Source organism: Oncorhynchus nerka, linkage group LG21 (assembly GCF_034236695.1).
Source record: "Oncorhynchus nerka isolate Pitt River linkage group LG21, Oner_Uvic_2.0, whole genome shotgun sequence".
Taxonomy (NCBI): domain Eukaryota; kingdom Metazoa; phylum Chordata; class Actinopteri; order Salmoniformes; family Salmonidae; genus Oncorhynchus; species Oncorhynchus nerka.
In genome coordinates, this window is record NC_088416.1 from 16,818,907 (window position 1) to 16,837,824 (window position 18,918).

General features: G+C 42.2%; 1 protein-coding gene across 1 annotated transcript; it reads right to left on the minus strand.

Moving 5' to 3' along the window:
• Positions 1 to 480: 480 nt before the first annotated feature.
• On the minus strand, positions 481 to 17,737 carry LOC115103976 (transmembrane protein 178A-like). The gene is made up of 4 exons (XM_029625067.2): positions 16,925 to 17,737; positions 4,244 to 4,357; positions 1,909 to 2,046; positions 481 to 761 (listed from the first exon to the last, which is right to left on the minus strand). The coding sequence occupies exons 1-4, from the start codon at positions 17,334 to 17,336 to the stop codon at positions 520 to 522; spliced, it is 906 nt and encodes a 301-aa protein (XP_029480927.1). The 5' UTR covers positions 17,337 to 17,737; the 3' UTR covers positions 481 to 519.
• Between the last annotated feature and the right edge of the window lie 1,181 nt (positions 17,738 to 18,918).

Consider the following 18,918-nt stretch of genomic DNA (forward strand, 5'->3'; position numbering starts at 1 on the left):
AATACGAAGTATGCCTTTTTCATATATATGGTAATATATACACACATGTTTTATGTGTGTGTGGTATGCCTATGTGGGTATTTACGTTGTTTCATGTTATTCACTCTCATGTTGTTCTCCATGTCTTGGAGAGAGAGAGAGAGAGAGACAGCGAGAGAGAGAGAACTTTGGTTGAGAGAGAAATTTGTGTGTGTACTTGTGTACGGGTGTGTAGGTCCATATGTATGTGTGAGTTTGCCTGTGTGCACATACAAACACACATAAATAACACATCATAACACCTGCACCTTGCATAACACCTCGATAAAGGATGACGAGAGTCCACAAAAGAGCAACAAGATTCCCACATCTCACTGAAACACTATGTTGTCATCTCTGGTTTCATAAAAATGAAGCATCTCCTCTTATATTTGTTTTCAGTCAGCAACAAAATGTCCACACCAACAATTCACCCCCCCCCCCCCCCCCCCCCCCCGATTCTACAGGGGGCACTCAATTCTCTCACACTGCTCATACCGCTCATACTGAGGACTCCCGTGCGGTTTTGGAGTGCAGGGCCTTGGATTGGCTGAGGAAGGGGTAGGTGGTGCTGAGGCAGCCTGATGCCACGGTCAGTCCCAGGCTGACCCAGGCGCTGAAGATGGACCAGCCGTAGCCATGGTCCACGTCGCCGGGCAGTCCGTAGATGAAGGGTGGGTTCCGGGAGAGGTCATAGGAGACGCTGGCGGCGTAGGTGCACAAGGAGATGGTGCAGAAGATCCCTGGAGGGGACAAATTGTAACTTCCAAGATTTTTATTAAAGAGACAATGCAGGATTAAAATAACAAATGACAGGTTAGATAGTTGAAGTAAGATCATGAGGCATTTCTAAGTTAAATTCTTCAATGGCTATATATATTATTCATTTAAAAGTTTAAAAAATGGATGTGCCAATCCGGATTGCCATTCACATGGAACAGAAATTAATGAGTATAACATAAATAAATAAAAAACACAAGTTGAAAGGAAATCTAAAACACAACTGAAATAAAAAATTATCCGCCCTATTGTAATGTTATAAATATGTTATAGGAATGTTTGCATACAACCATAGAAGTAGTCTCCTGTTTGTAGCGATGAGCTATTATGAATGCTTATGGCATGTTTTATTATGCATATTAACACCTGTCTGTAAGGTATTATGAATGCCTCTGTATCCATTAGGCATTTACAAATTCTGCTAAAAAAAGAGCCTTTACTGTATGTGTTTTATGAACACTTTGGAGGAAGATTTGGACGAGAGAGAAAGTGTAATAACGGAGCTGTGAGTCAGGAAGCAGGTGCAGGTGAAAAGTTTAATAAAACGACAAAACCAGAAACGAGACAATTCCATCAGGCTATACGCTGGTACACAAGAATAATACCAACTGGTGAGAAAACATAAGAGAGTGACATATAAAGGGGAAGAAATTATGAAGTTAATGAAGCCCAGGTGTGAATCATAATGATTAACAGGTGCGCGTAATGATGAGTGCTAGGTGTGCGTAACGATGAATCCCAGGACCGGTGGTTAGTATTCTGGCGATGAGAGAGAAAGAGAGAGAGAGAGAGAGAAAGGGGGAGAAAACTAGAGATATAGAAATAGGTTGCAGTAAAAGAGGCAGAGAGAGACACAAGTTGAAAGCTGCCATCACAAAGAAACCAACAATGAAAGGGAAAGAGAACCACACACTCTCTATATATCTCTCTGTCTGTCTCTCTCTCTCTCTCTCTCTAACACACACACACACGCACACACACACACACACGCACACACACACACGCGCACACACACGCACACACACATACAGGATAGGTAGGTCATTGGCAATGAAAGCCCTAACACACACACAGGAGAGGTAGGGTGTTGGTAGTTGGCAGGCGTTGTACCTGCCATGAGGAAGAGCAGGCCGGAGACGTGCTGGGTGAGGCTCTCCTCCCAAAAGAAGCCCACTGTGGCCACAATGCTGCCACACAGCAAAACGGCAGCCGCCATCCCCAGGAACCCCGCCGTGATTCGCCGCAGATCTGAGATACACACACATATAAACATAGCACTCACGCACGCACGCACGCACACACACACACACACACACACACACACACACACACACACACAAGCACACAAAGATACAGACACCAGCATTCACAAAAGCGTACATATAAGCACACATGCACACACACACAGACAAACACAAAGCGTACACACACACACACAAGAGCACAAACACGAGTGAAAACATTAGCACACATGCATACACCAACATTTCCATGACAACCGCCCCCTGGTAAACCCACTCGTGCTGCCCGTCAACAGTCTCCAAACAAACACGGGAAAAAACACGAGTTTTTGTTAGGTAATGCTTTTCTTTTGGTCTCCCCTGTCCTACATTTGTTACAACCCTGTCATAAGAATGACATGACGCCTGTCATAACATAAAATGGCCAGCCACGACTGTTAAAAATAGGTGAATTTGAATGATTTCCTTAATGCATCATGACAGCATTGTGCCTTGTTTTCAGTAAACGTTATGGCAAGCATTATGTCACTCAACACACAACAGTTTTATAGTGGGATATGTTGATGGTAATATTCAATTCCTGCAACTTATGATATACTGTAACAACATTATGACACAATGATCATAAATCACATATCCGATACTTTCCCCAAAAATGTTTAGGCCTAATCTGCATCTCATACATTTGTCAGATCGAGTTGCAGTATACTAACACAGGATCAAACTCGAGCAGGAAAAACAATGTCAGCATCCCAAATAACACCGTATGCACTGAATAGGGAACAACTGTGCACTCAAAAGTAGTGCACTTAATAGGGAATAGGGTGCCATTTAGGATGCTAACACTGTCTAAAGATGGCATGCAGACAAAGAAAACCAATCGTATTTTGACTTTGATGAATGTTCTTCCTCAGACTAGTTGTGCAGTAATAATAGACTGTGTGGTGTTAATATGTTTTTCTTGTATGACCTGACATTTACTTCCTCCCCGTGAACATTTTCCATAACCATGTAGTAATCCACTCATCAGGGGTTGGACATTGGAGTAGGAATACTAGCTACGAAAGGTTAACTTAACATATTCACCATGTGTACCCAGTAGTAGCCTTATTACAGATCATGGATGTCTGATGAGATCACTAGGGTTGTCTGAAGGTTCTAAAGGTTCCACAGCATGAAGCCAAATTAATATGGAGCACTGGCATTTGGACTTCCACTGTTATTTCATTATCAAACCTAGACACAACAGACAGAACCTTTAGTCTACAGTACTGTATGAAGCATTGAAAAACATATTTAAAAAACACACATACAAAACATGTAAATATTTACACAAAAAAACACACAATACAAGGGATGGGAAGAGCAAGAACAGTACAAATATTCCCCAATAAATAATGGAAATAATATGGGTAGGGATACAATGCTATTGGTTGAGCAAAGATGGTGGTAGAAATTTGCCCCAAATCCGTAAAATGAAAGTTAGGATCGCTACGTTTTTGCACCAACAACTACCTGGAAAAGCTGATCTTAAAGGACCCTAACACTACTCATGACAGACGTCAGACTATTCCACCGCAGACACCAACAGAGAGCAGTTGTGGGGCACCTGGAATCAAACTTCTCACATCACACCAAGGCCATCTATCCATTGTTCAAAATACTTTTTGCTCAGACCCAGCCGGAAATGAGCTAGCATTTTCTACCTCTGGTTTGTTAGGGGAAATGGGGGAAATTAATGGGGAAGGAGTGGGATTTTAGGATAAACACTGAAAATAAGATCTGAAGTTAACACAGGCTTAGGTGATCTTATATGTTTTGTTCTATGAGATAATATCAGTAAGACTGCATGACCTTTATGAATTATAAAGTATTTATGTGCTTTGTGTGCTTGTTTTGATTACATAAATGCTTAAAAATTAGCTGAGGAAGATTATCTCATAGAACGAAACGTATAAGATCTCATAAGCCTGTGGCCTTATACCACAGACTTTTTTTAATTTTTTTTACATTTATCCAACCCCCCCTTCAAAAAAAGCATGCATACATTTCCCCATAGGCTTTGGCCAACGATCCATGGTGCAGTTAGCCTCCTTTAGTTCCTACATAAAGACACGATTACTATTTCTCTCTATAAAAAACTGCTCGCCATGCAAGAGGTTTTATTGCAGGTGGTTGTGGGACGTTCAGTCTGTAATACTTACGTAAGAGATGCCATTCATCTTGCTGAATGGTTCTCGTCAGGTTGAGCGGGATGTTTCGAAGCCGAATGGGCTGAGAGAAATGGTACTTGACAGTTGTGCATCGGTCCGCAATACCTGTGGAGAGAATGGGTTACTAAAAAGCTCTACGTTTTAACATTAGAACGCATTACTTTCGTTACGTAAAATCTTTGCCCAACTTTACTTGAAGTTACCATAATTACATTTAAAAAGGGATTACACTGGATTTTTACCTACAGCCTACTCCACATATTTAAATTGAAAGAAAGTTTGAGAAAAATGTCTAAATTAATTCAAAATAAGATGTCTTGATTGCATGTGTCTTCACACCTCAGAGTTAATACTCGGTGGAAGCACCTGTGGCAGCCATTACAGCTCTGAATAATATTCTACCAACTTTGCACAACTCTTACGACAACATACAGTACCAGTCAAAAGTGTGGACACACCTACTCATTCAAGGTTTTTTAAATTTTTTAAAACTATTTTCTACATTGTAGAATAATAGTGAAGACATCAAAAATATGAAATAACACATATGGAATGATGTAGTAACCAAAAAATATATTTTATATTCTTCAAAGTAGCCACCCTTTGCCTTGATGACAGCTTTGCACACTCTTGGCATTCTCTCAACCAGCTTCATGAGGTAGTCACCTGGAATGCATTTCAATTCAACGAACAGTGACCCATCGTATTCATGCATAAAAAAACTAATAAAATAATTGCAAGTTTGAATTCTGTAAAGTTAGTGTGGGAGAGATGGAAAAAATCTTGTTATTGATCAATAATGACAAACCTCCCGACATTGACAACTTAGATGGAAAGCTACTGAGGATGGTAGCTGACTCTAAAGCCACTCCTATCTGTCATATCTTTAATCTGAGCCTAGAGGAAAGTCTTTGCCCTCAGGCCTGGAGGGAAGCCAAAGTTATTCTGCTACCCAATAGTGGTAAAGTGGCCTTTACTGGTTCTAACAGCAGACCTATAAGTTTGCTGCCGGCTCTTAGCAAACTGTTGGAAAAAATTCTGTTTGACCAAATATTTCTCTGTAAACAAAGCATGCTTATAGAGATGGGCACTCAACATGTACTGCACTGACACAAATGACTGATGATTGGTTGAAAAAAATTGATAGTAAGAAGATTGTGGGAGCTGTACTGTTAAGATTTCAGTGCAGCCTTTGATATTATTGACCATAACCTGTTGTTGAAAAAATGCATGTGTTATGGATTTTCAAGCTCTGCCATATCGTGGATTCAGAGCTCTCTATCTAATAGAACTCAAAGAGATTTCTTTAATGGAAGCTCCTCTAATGCCAAACATGTCAAGTGTGGTGTACTGCAGGGCAGCTCTCTAAGCCCTCTACTCTTTTCTATTTTTACCAATGACCTGCCACTGGCATTAAACACAGCATATGTGTCCATGTATGCTGATGATTCAACCACAGATAATAAAGTCACTGAAACCCTTAACAAAGAGTTGCAGTCTGTTTTGGAATGGGTGGCCAGTAATAAACTGGTCCAGAACATCTCTAAAACTAAGAGCTGTCACGCCTTGGTCATAGTGTTTTGTGTTTTCGTTATATATTTGGTCAGGCCAGGGTGTGACATGGGTTTATGTGTTGTGTTTCGTATTGGGATTTTATAGGATTTGGGATTGCGGCTGATTAGGGGTGTAGCATAGGTTTGGCTGCCTGAGGCGGTTCTCAATCAGAGTCAGGTGATTCGCGTTGTCTCTGATTGGGAACCGTATTTAGGTAGCCGGGTTTCACTGTGTATTTCGTGGGTGATTGTTCCTGTCTCTGTGTAGTTTCACCAGATAGGCTGTAATTAGGTTTCGTTCCGTTTGTTGTTTTGTATTTAATAGTTATTTCATGTATCGTCATTTTCTTCATTAAAGACATGAGTAACCACCACGCTGCATTTCGGTCCTCTCTTTCGACAAACGAAGAACGCCGTTACAGAATCACCCACCACACACGGACCGAGTGGCGTGGTAACAGGCAGCGACAGCAGGAGCAGCGAAAGGAGGATGAATTGTTCGGAGAGGGACCCTGGGATCAGCCGGGAGAATATCGGGACTATACGACGTGGGAAGAAATAGACAGGTGGGCGGCCGACCCAGAGAGAGTGCCTGAGCCCGCCTGGGATTCGCTGGAACAGTGCGAAGAGGGCTATAGGCAAATGGAGTCGAAAAGAAAGACACGGCGGCGCAGAGCGAAACCCGAAAGTCACCCCCAAAAATGTATTGGGGGGGGGGGGGGGGCTCAGAGGGAGATTGGCTGAGTCAGGAGATAGACCTGAGCCAACTCTCCTTGTTTATCGTGAGGAGCCAAGGAGGAGACCAGAACCAGAGCCGGTGTTAGAGGTGAGCGAAGCAGAGACTGTGAAGGAGTTAATGGGGAAAGTGGAGTGGAGAGTAATGAGGGAGTTGCTAGCTTGGTGCTTTTTGCATGGAATTCGCCCGACGGAACGTGTTGGGGATTTGATGGCACCTGAGTTAGCGCTCCATACTCGTCCTGAGGTGCGTGTTAGTCGGCTGGTGAAGTTGGTGCCAGCCTCACGCACCAGGCCTCCTGTGCACATCCCTAGCCTTGCACGTCCTGTGCCTACACTGCTCTCAAGATCTCCAGTACGCCTTCACGGTCTAGCCCATCCTGTGCCACCTCCACACTCCAGTCCTCCGGTGGCAGCTCCCAGCACCAGGCTTCCTGTGCGTGTCCTCGGCCCAGTACCACCAGTGCCAGCACCACGCATCAGGCCTACAGTGCGCCTCGCCTCTCCTACGCTGTCGGAGTCTCCCGCCTGTTCAGCGCAGCCAGAGCCTGTCTCCTCTCCTGCGCTGTTGGAGTCTCCCGCCTGTTTAGCGCAGCCAGAGCCTTCCTCCTCTCCTGCGCTGCCGGAGCCTCCCGCCTGTTCAGCGCAGCCAGCGCTTTCCTCCTCTCCTGCGCTGTCGGAGTCTCCCGCCTGTTCAGCGCTTCTAGAGCATTCCTCCTCTACAGCGCTGCCGGAGCCTCCTGCCTGTTCGGAGCAGCCTGAGCTGCCAGTCTGCAAGGAGCTGCCAGTCTGCAGGGTGCTGTCAGCCTGCATGGAGCAGTCAGAGCTGTCAGTCTGCATGAAGCAGCCAGAGCTGTCAGTCTGCAAAGAGCTGTCAGTCTGCAAGGAGCTGTCAGTCTGCAAGGAGCCGCCAGTCTGCAGGGTGCTGTCAGCCTGCATGGAGCAGTCAGAGCTGTCAGTCTGTATGAAGCAGCCAGAGCTGTCAGTCTGCATGAAGCAGCCAGAGCTGTCAGTCTGCAAGGAGCTGCCAGTCTGCAGGGTGCTGTCAGCCTGCATGGAGCAGTCAGAGCTGTCAGTCTGCATGAAGCAGCCAGAGCTGTCAGTCTGCAAAGAGCTGTCAGTCTGCAAGGAGCTGTCAGTCTGCAAGGAGCCGCCAGTCTGCCAAGAGCCACCAAGAGCATCATTCCCTAGGTTCTAGACCTCAGCTGAATCTGGTAATGAATGGTGTGGCTGTTGAACAATTTGAGGATACTAAATTACTTGGATACTTAGATTGTAAACTGTCATAGTCAAAACATAAAGATTCAATGGTTGTAAAGATGGAGAGAGGTATGTCCGTAATAAAGAGATGCTCTGCTTTTTTGACACCACACTCCAAAAAGCAAGTTCTGCAGGCTCTAGTTTTGTCTAATCATAATTATTGTCCGGTTGTGTGCTGCAAGGAAAGACATAGTTAAGCTGCAGCTGGCCCAGAACAGATAGGCATGTCTTGCTCTTCATTGTAATCAAAGGGCTGATATAATACTATGCATACCAGTCTCTCTTGGCTAAGAGTTGAGAAGAGAATGACTGCATCACTTCATCTTTTTATAAGAAACATTAATGTGTTGAAAATCCCAAATTGTTTGCATAGTTAACTTACACACAGCTCTGACACACACACTTACCCCACCAAACATACCACCAGGGGTCTTTCACATCCCCCAAATCCAGAACAAATTCAAGAAAGCGTACAGTATTATATAGAGCCATTATTGCATGGAACTCCGTTCCATCTATTGATGCTCAAATAAACAGCAAACCTGATTTAAAAAATAGATAAAGCCGCACAATCCCTCTCCTCTATTTGACCTAGATAGTTTGTGTGTATACATTAATATGTAGGCTACGTGTGCCTTGTTTTAAATGTATGTAGTTCTGTCCTTGAGCTGTTCTTGTCTGTTAATGTTCTGTATTATGCCATGTTAAATGTTTTGTGTGGACTTCAGGAAGAGTAGCTGCTGCTTTTGCAACAGCTAATAGGGATCCTAATAAAATACCAAATTGGTGTGCCTTGTTAAAAGTTCATTTGTGGAATTTCTTTCCTTCTTAATGCGTTTACGCCAATCAGTTGTGTTGCGACAAGGTAGGGGTGGTATACAGAAGATAGCCCTATTTGGTAAAAGACCAAGTCCATATTATGGCAAGAACAGCTCAAATAAGCAAGGAGAAACCACAGTCCATCATTACTTTAAGGCATGAAGGTCAGTCAATACGTAACATTTCGAAAACTTTGAACGTTTCTTCAAGTGCAGTCGCAAAAACCATCAAGGTCTATGATGAAACTGGCTCTCATGAGGACCGCCACAGGACTGGAAGACCAAGAGTTACCTCTGCTGCTGAGGATAAGTTCATTAGAGTTAACTGCACTTCAGAATGCAGTCCAAATAAATACTTCACGGGGTTCAAGTAACAGACACATCTCAACATCAACTGTTCAGAGGAGACTGCATGAATCAGGCCTTCATGATTGAATTGCTGCAAAGAAACCACTACTAAAGGACACCAATAATAAGAAGAGACTTGCTTGGGCCAAGAAACACGAGAAATGGACATTAGACAGGTGGAAATCTGTCCTTTGGTCTGACGAGTCCAAATTTGAGATTTTTGGTTCCAACCGCTGTCTCTTTGTGAGATTTAGAGTAGATGAATGGATGATCTCCACATGTGTTGTTCCCACCGTGAAGCATGGAGGAGGAGGTGAGATGGTGCTTTGCTGGTGACACTGTTAATGATTTATTTAGAATTCAAGGCACACTTAACCAGCATGGCGACCACATCATTCTGCAGCGATACACCATCCCATCTCGCTTGCGCTTACTGGGACTATCATTTGTTTTTCAACAGAACAATGACCCAAAACACACCTCCAGGCTGGGTAAGGGCTATTTGACCAAGGAGAGTGATTGAGTGCTGCATCAGATGACCTGGCCTCCACAATCACCCGATCTGGACCACAGAGTGAAGGAAAAGCAGCCAACAAGTGCTCAGCATATGTGGGACTCCTTCAATATTGTTGGAAAACCATTCCTCATGAAGCTGGTTGAGAGAATGCCAAGAGTGTGCAAAAGCTGTTATCAAGGAAAAGGGAGTTCTACTTTCTACTTTGAAGAATATCCATATAAAATATATTTTGATTTGTTTAATACTTTTTTGGTTTAACACTTTTATTACATGATTCCATATGTGTTATTTCATTGTTTTTAGGTCTTCACTATTATTCTACAATGTAGAAAATAGTAAAAATAAAGAAAAACCTTTGAATGAATAGGCGTGTTCAAACTTTTGACTGGTACTGTAAATGGCATAATGCCATATTATAATGGTTTATAATCATGTACTGTATAAAAGTTGAATTTAACGTTGAATTTCATAACAGCTTTATGTCACTGATGGTTAACAAAAGCCTTTGTGTCACAAACCAGGCATTTTGATGTGTCAGGTCGCATTGTAAAAACGAATTGCAAAAATCGCTGAAGTTGGAGACTTTTATCTCCCTCACCAACTTCAAACATCTGCTGTCTGAGCAGCTAGCCGATCGCTGCCGCTGTACATAGTCTATCGGTAAATAGCCCACCCATTTTTACCTACCTGATCCCCATACTGTTTTTATTTATTTACTTTTCTGCTCTTTTGCACACCAATATCTCTACCTGTACATGACCATCTGATCATTTATCACTCCAGTGTTAATCTGCAAAATTGTAATTATTCGCCTACCTCCTCATGCCTTTTGCACACAATGTATATAGACTCTCCTTTTTTCTACTGTATTATTGACTTGTTAATTGTTTACTCCATGTGTAACTCTGTGTTGTCTGTTCACACTGCTATGCTTTATCTTGGCCAGGTCGCAGTTGCAAATGAGAACTTGTTCTCAACTAGCCTACCTGGTTAAATAAAGGTGAAATAAATAAATAAATAAAAAATAAAAATAAAAAATTGTAAAGGGCCATTGCAATACTTTTTTTTTTTACCCTCATTTAACTGCCTCAAACTGTGACATTTGAGAGAGCTCTTGTATTTCCATGCAATGGCTCACTTGGTTTGAAAAGGGTAAACACTTTAACATTTACTTGGCTTTGAAGCAACCTATGACTTGGCTGGTCCAGTATCCCTTACACGAATGGTAGGCCTAGGTCTTCTGTAGAGTTTAATTGGTATAGTAATCAACTATATGCAGGACAAATTCATTTAACTTGGCCTGTGCTGTTGCTTACTTTGTTCTTTTTCCAAACTGGACAGATTTAGACAGGTTCACATAGTGAGTGCTCAGTAAACACTTTATAAGGTACCCTTTCACATTTGTTTATGATGCATTTACAAATGATTAAATAACTGTTATAAGCCATTTAGAAAAATTAACTTTATAAAGGCAACCTATAAAGTGTTACCAAGTTACCTTTGCTGCTGTTACGGTGTCTCTGTATGTGAGCTACTGTAAAATGTTGTCTCTTTCTTGTACGAGAGTACAGTAGACGCCCCATGAGTCCTATGTTGCCGGTGAGAACGTCTGTCCTTATTTCAAGCTGAGCTCCCACAACTTGAATTGGTGGGACAAAATCTAGACAGTTTACCATCGAATGAAGCCCTGATGCTCTTTAAAAAACTTTTTTTATTCAAAATCTTAACACACATTCAAAAGCTCTATCATAGGTCTTGTGGTCCACATCTACATAATGCATGGGAACCGCTACCATTTCATACTTGGTAGAAATTATGAAACATCATCATGTGCATATTTGAGCAGGCACTTTGAAGCTGACACATGTGTTTGATCTCTCACTGTGAACGTGAGGCGTGTGAGGCTGCGAGCCGAGCATCTGCATCTCACGCTCAGAGAGTCGGGAGGTTATTTGTTTATTTACAGTAACCAACACGCAGTGCCTTTGCATAGATATGAGTAGTTCTGCTCGCAATCCCTGACTGTGTCCCAAATGGCACCCTATTCCCTATACACTCTTAGAAAAAAGTATTCTTCGACTGTCCCCATAGGAGCACCCTTTTTGGTTCCAGTAGATAGTGATAGTGCTGACGTCATCCGCGTATTCCTATGGAAAACTCCCGATTGGCACATGAAGCCAGAAGTATGTTAATTTTAAGTATGCCCTATTGCTAAATGGGGCTGAATGGCACTAAGGATCATAGTGAAAGTGGCTGTCACGAGCAAAGGATCATGGTCGATGTAGTCGTTTTCATCCTGCCTGAGAGAGTCAACTGGGAGCATCCTCATATCCCATTGATTGGTCTGTGTCAGCACATGGTCCTGTGTAGTTGTAACGGTTTTTGTCATCTGAGGAAGAGGAATCGGACCAAAGCGCAGCGCGGTAAGTGTTCATGCTTTTTAATGAAACTGAACACTATAGTAAAAATAACAAAGAGAATAACCGAAACAGAAACAGTCCTGTAAGGTGCAAAACACTAAACAGAAATTAACTACCCACAAAAACCATGTGGAAAAAGGCTACCTAAGTATGGTTCCCAATCAGAGACAATGGTAGACAGCTGTCCCTGATTGAGAACCATACCCGGCCAAAACAAAGAAATACAAAAAACATAGAAAAAAGAACATAGAATGCCCACCCAAATCACACCCTGACCAAACCAAAATAGAGACATAAAAAGCTCTAAGGTCAGGGCGTGACAGTAGTAGTCAGACTGGATGACTATTTAATTAAATATCTCAATTTGTAAATAATTCACTGTGGGGATCGAACTTGACCATAATAAACCAGGTTGAGCCCAAAACGGCTGTCCCCCCCCAAACATTTTTGGGCGTTCTGACGATCGTAATTTACATTGGTTTTCTAGGGCTTTTGGCACCACTATGTTGCTTCGCAGTAGCCAACCAGCAGAGCTCGTGACTTCACGCTCCAGACAGGACACTGGGAGCCTGGGTAGAACCCTTTTTGGTTCCAGGTAGAACCCTTTTGGGTTCCAGGTAGAACCCTTTTGGGTTTTATGTAGAACCCTCTGTGGAAATGGTTTTTAAGGGAACCCAAAAAAGGTTCTACCTGGAACCAAAAAGGGTTCTTCAAAGGTTTCTCCTATGGGGACAGCCGAAGAACCCTTTTAGGTTCTAGATCGCACTTTTTTTCTAAGAGTGTATAGTGCACTACTTTTGACTATTGCTCTATGAGCCCTGGTCAAAATAAGTGCACTACAGGAAATAAGGTGCCATTTGAGATGCAGCCACTGAGTAAATAAGATGCTCATTGAGGCATTATGCTGCCATTTAGGTCCAAGAAGGTCTAAGAGGCAACTCCTTTGGTATGAGGTTGAGTAGACTTAGTCTACACACTTTTTGATGCTGAGAGTTCTATTTAGAACCCTCAATGTAGGGTTCTTCATAGAACCCCCCTGTATATGGTTCTACCGAGAACTCTTTGTGAAAGGTTCTGCCTCTATGAAGGGTTCTACCAAGAACCATTTTATCATCTAAAGGTTCTTCCTAGAACCATCTATAAATGGTTCTACTGAGAACCCTTTTATCTTCTGAGGGTTCTTCCTAGAACCCTATATGAACGGTTCCACTAGGCTTATTAGCTTTTAAAATCAAATTATTTACGGCAATATTGTGTATAATATGTGTAATTCCTATTGGAATCCAGACAGAGATAGGGTATCCAAAAAGTGGAATTGTTAATCATCTGCAACTTGCTTTCAGAATGACTGCCAGGGTAGGAAAGATTGAATACTGAGACAACTTCAATCATCTAAATTGAAACAATAATCTCAGTAATAGGTGAAATTAATCCAATTACTAAGAGATTGGATTAGTTTAGAAAATGGTATGTTATTTATCTCTGTGTAACATAATATTTATCAAGCGATCAATGTACATGCAAAAACACAGATATTACAGTAAAACAAGCAATTCTGAAAATCTCCCTGCAATAGAGCATGCTGTGAAATATTATATACAGTATACAGTGCATTTAGTAAGTATTCAGACCCCTTCCCTTTTTCCACATTTTGTTATGTTACAGCCGTATTCTAAAATGGATTGCATTAATTGTTTTCCTCATCAATCTACACACAATACCTTATAACGACAAAGCAAAAACAGGATTTTTTGCAAAATTGTAAAAAATAAAAAAGTATTTTGACTGTTTGCTATGAGAGTCAAAATTTAGCTCAGGTGCATCCTGTTTCTATTGATAATCATTGAGATGTTTCTACAACTTGATTAGAGTCCACCTGTGGTAAATTCAATTCATTGGACATGATTTGGAAAAGCACACACCTGTGTATATAAGGTCCCACAGTTGACAGTGCGTGTCAGAACAAAAAGAAGCCATGAGGTCAAAGGAATTGTTTGTAGATGTCCGAGACTGGATTGTGTCGAGGCATAGATCTGGGAAAGGGTACCAAAAAACTTCTGCAGCATTGAACGTCCCCAAAAACCTACTTGGCCTCCATCATTCCTAAATGTACATTTGGAACCACCAAGACTCTTCCTAGAGCTGGCTGCCCGGCCAAACTGAGCAATCGGGGAGAAGGGCCTTGGTCAGGGAGGTGACCAAGAACCCGATGGTCACTCTGACACAGCTCCAGAGTTCCTCTGTGGAGATGGGAGAACCTTCCAGAAGGACAACCATCTCTGCAGCACTCCACCAATCAGGCCTTTATGGTAGAGTGGCCAGACAGAAGCCACTCTTCAGTAAAAGGCACATGATAGCCTGCCTGGAGCTTGCCAAGAAGGCACCTAAAGGACTCTCAGACCATGAGAAACAAGATTCTCTGGTCTGATGAAACCAAGATTGAACTCTTTGGCCTGAATGCCAAGCGTCACATCTGGAGAAAACCTGGCACCCTCCCTACAGTGAAGCATGATGGTGGCAGCATCACGCTGTGGGGATGTTTTTCAGTGGCAGGGACTGGGAGACTAGTCAGGATCGAGGGAAAGATTAACAAAGCAAAATACAGAGAGATCCTTGATGAAAACCTGCTCCAAAGCGCTCAGGACTTCAGACTGGGGTGAATGTTCACCTTCCAACAGGACAACGACCCTAAGCACACATTCAAGACAACGCATGAGTGGCTTAAGAACAAGCCTCTGAATATCCTTGAGTGGCCCAGTCAGAGCCTGGACTTGAACCCGATAAAACATCTCTGGAGTAGAGGTTGACCGATTATGATTTTTCAACGCGGATACTGATACCGATTAATCGGCCGATTTATATATATATATTTGTAATAGTGACAATTACAACAATACTGAATGAATAATGAACACTTTTATTTTTGTCAGATATATGTGTATAGGTGGCAGGGAAGTCAGGCGCAGGAGAGTCAAACGGAGTGTAAAATGGAGTCTTTTAATAAATGTCCAAGTAACATGCTCCATAACACTAAATAGAAAAATGAATATAAACAAATATGGGTACGAAGTCCCGTCGCGCACCTATACAAAAAACACTACACTGACAAATAAACAATCTCTGACAAAGACATGAGGGGAAACAGAGGGTTAAATACACAACAGGTAATGAATGGGATTGAAAACAGGTGTGTGGGAAGACAAGACAAAACCAATGGAAAATGAAAAATGGATCAATGATGGCTAGAAGACCGGTGACGTCGAACGCCAAGCACCGCCCGAACAAGGAGAGGCAACGACTTCGGTAGAAGTCGTGACAATTTTAACTTAATATAATACATCAATAAAACAATTTAGTCTCAAATAAATAATGACACATGTTCAATTTGGTTTAAATAATGCAAAAACAAAGTGTTGGAAGAAAGTAAAAGTGCAATATTTGCCATGTAAACGTTTAAGTTCCTTGCTCAGAACATGAGAACATATGAAAGCTGGTGATTCCTTTTAACATGAGTCTTCAATATTCCCAGGTAAGAAGTTTTAGGTTGTAGTGATTATAGGACCATTTCTCTCTATACCATTTGAATTTCATATACCTATGACTATTGGATGTTCTAATATGTACTTTAGTATTGCCAGCCTAATCTCGGGAGTTGATAGGCTTTGAAGCCATAAACAAATAATCATCAAAGAACCCTTTCTTCCAAAAACGGATGTTTTTAGGATGTTAATAATTCTAGGTAGAACCCTTCGCCCTAACAAAGAACCCTTCTTCTGATCAAAATGGTTCTTGGTATAACCCTATCCTTCCGCAAAGAACACTTTTGGAACCCTTTTTTCTAAGAGTGTATGGGCACAATCCTTCACAGGTATCAAATTAAATCAACATTGACAGAAATCAAAGGGTAGGTGTTGAAGCTTGAGATCCTTCACATGACACCTTATCTGTTTTAAATGCAAGGTGGCAAGTGGGTTTCGGTGACATTTAGCCCCTGGCTTAATCAGAGCGACATTAATCTTGATGGACTGGACACTGTGGGGAAATGTTCTCCATTCATCCCGATCGACCTTTTGAGTTTCAACCTTAAAAAGACTTTGTAGGGACTTGAACTTCAGCACATTGGGCATGAATTCACCGTATCAGTTTTAGAAAAGGTTTATTCTGGCGTTTCCCTGAAGGAGAAGCCTTTATGGTTGTAGGTAGAACACTTTCAATCAAATGAACCTTTCAGACCCCTTTTTCCATAGAGATTATTCTTAAGAACCCTGTAGGGTTCCATGTTGAACACATCCCTGTAGAATAAAAAATGGCTTCAAAGGGGTTTCTTTGTGGGTAAAAAAAGGTGCTATCTGTCCCTTCCTGGTAGAACCCTTTTGCTTCCAAGTAAAACCATTTTGAGTTCCATGTAGAACCCTTTCCACAGAGGGTTTTACATGGAACCCAAAATGGTTCTACCTGGAACCAAAAAGGGTTTAACTGGAATCAAAAAGGGTTCTCCTGTGGGTGCAGCCAAAGAACCCCTTTGGGTTCATTTTTGGCTTTTGTAGCCTTATCGATGGCTCTATTGACGATTTGACTGGGATAACAACATAAACAAACATTTCCCAGGCCAGTCTACAACGATTACCACTGTGGGAAAATGAGAGGGAAATAAATATAAAAGTGTTCCTCATAAATTAGCCTAAATCATTAGGCTATCATTTCTCAGCACCCTCATCATGATGCGACAATTATAGAAATAAAAATAGCCTACTAAAGCAAGCCTTGGATATGAGTTTGAAATGGCAATTCATGTTCCTGGAAATTAGTTTGGGCGTGTATAATCATGAGCCCTTGTGCATATGAGCCCTCATAAACCTTGTTTTGACGCAATGCACGTATGCAGAATCATCACCACAGATGGAGCTACCTCGATTAAAGGAATGCAAAACAGTCCTTGCCTAATAGTCACGGATCATTGACAGCAAATTTCACAACTGTTTTCTTTTCTCACACTTTTTAGTGTGCGCATTAAAACTTACCCTTTGATATGAGTTTATCGATATCTCGGTCCATGCCTTGAAAGTAGCATTTTCTCCACAGTCCAGAATATGTGGAGAACAACGGACGCCCACATTCCGTCTCAAGAATCCCCATCCCCAGTATCGCCCTCCAGTTCTCAAGCAATTCCTCCTCTCTACTCCCGACGTGAATCGGCTTCATAAGCGCCACGTTCCGTTTGGAGTTACCGCTGTCCACAAGAGGCAAGTGGTATATTGGCATCTCCCTGTTTTTCTGGTCGTTAGAATCCGACCCATACTCGTCGCAGTTCTCCTTATGCCTTCTGGTGTCTGTCTCGTACCAATGGTCGGTGAAGATAGCGGTGACCAGCAAGAGTAAAGAGACAACGCTCATGGACAAGCTCAGAGCCGTTGCAAGAGCTTGTTTCTCCATGGTTTGAACATCAGCGCTCGGCGCTATGCGCACAGTTTAGACGTGTTGACAGTCGGACGCCCTTCTTCCAGCACCTGCTATTCCAGTTACAAAGCATTTTTACGCATCCTCTGACCTGCGAGCACGGTCCACAGTCGAGAGCGCATTGGCATTGGCTGCTTCCCACTCGCGGGTTGCTGAAACGGAAGATACATCAACACATGTGGATCGGTACGGTGTCCGCAAGCGTGCTGGGTGTGGGCTAAACTCCGCACTTGCCTCTCTGTGGTCGAGATTACTAGTGTTTACCTGCATAAACCACCCCACCCCTCTCGCTCTTTCCCTCTCCTCAGCACCTGGACTTGAAGTCGTGTCCTCTAAAACTAAAGGCTCCTCCTATTCACATGGAGAGGGAATGACCATCTCCCGGAGGCGACACACAGCTTGTGTGAGGGAATGTCAAGGTTGTCCTACTCTTTCAAAGTCAGCCATAAAGATGGGTGTGTTTTTAAGATAAAATAATGGTTTCATATGACTCCAAGGCTCCAAATGTAACATAACCCTTGCGTCCTTATTTTGATGAAACATCAACACTCCCAATACAACAAGTTACAAGTTACAGTTTGACAATTTTAATGTGTAAAACTTAAATTACTCTCTCTCTCTCTCAGATGCACACACATACATGACACACGCGAAACAGGCCAAAACATTTGTCTATGTACCTACCCCTGAATGAAATGAATACTAAATAGAAACCTTGAATCTCCTTTTGAGTGCGGACCAGCTACACAATGTTGGAAGATGCACCTGTTTATGAACGCAATGGTCACACAAACTTTCAAGGAATGATATGAGCCAATACTGCAGTACTCTCTCTATATATATATCTTACACACCCACATATCCACTACCAAACAATTGACTCCCATTCAAAATTCTATTTTCACTAACCCTTAACCTAACCTTAATCCTAACCCTAACCTTAACCCAAACCCCTAATCCTAAACCAGACCCTAACTCCTAACCCTTAGTCTACCCCCTAACCCTAATTGTAACCTTAAACCTAACCCTTAAGCCTAAAATAGCCCTTTTCCTTTTGGGGAAGACTGTCGAAAAGTCCCCAATTTTTCTTGTTTTACTATACTTGTGAGGATTTCTGTTCCCCACGAGGATAGTGAAACCAAAAAAACACACACACAAACAATGGACATATCAAAGTGAACTAATGAACGGAGTTCATGAACTGTATATAAAGCTTTCAGGGGACATATCCAAAATGTCAGGATTTTCAACAATCCCCTATCTGTCCCCAAACAAATGATCAATATACATTTCAGCATCATGCTATTGCAATTCTATTCGGTGTCAGTATCAAAGTCTGAATTGAGCTCATAGTGATGAAATAATTGCCATCAAACGAGCATTGGTGAAATGGATTTGTGGGTGTTTACTTGGCTTGTTTGATCTGCGCCTTTGCCTGCTCTAATAATGGCCCATTAAAATGGAGCCTGGATGTGTGCCTGGCATGACAAAAATTACATAAATAAACATGTAAATGGGGATGACAAGGATTGCAATCTGTACTGGTGGAGTGGACATG

Excerpts from the sequence above, each read along its gene's own strand:
- LOC115103976 (XM_029625067.2), bottom strand. The coding sequence starts at position 17,336 with ATGGAGAAACAAGCTCTTGCAACGGCTCTGAGCTTGTCCATGAGCGTT. Across the intron at positions 4,358-16,924 it reads CGATAAACTCATATCAAAGG|GTATTGCGGACCGATGCACA; the intron begins GTAAGTTTTAAT and ends TTCTCTCCACAG. Across the intron at positions 762-1,908 it reads CCTGCTCTTCCTCATGGCAG|GGATCTTCTGCACCATCTCC; the intron begins GTACAACGCCTG and ends TGTCCCCTCCAG.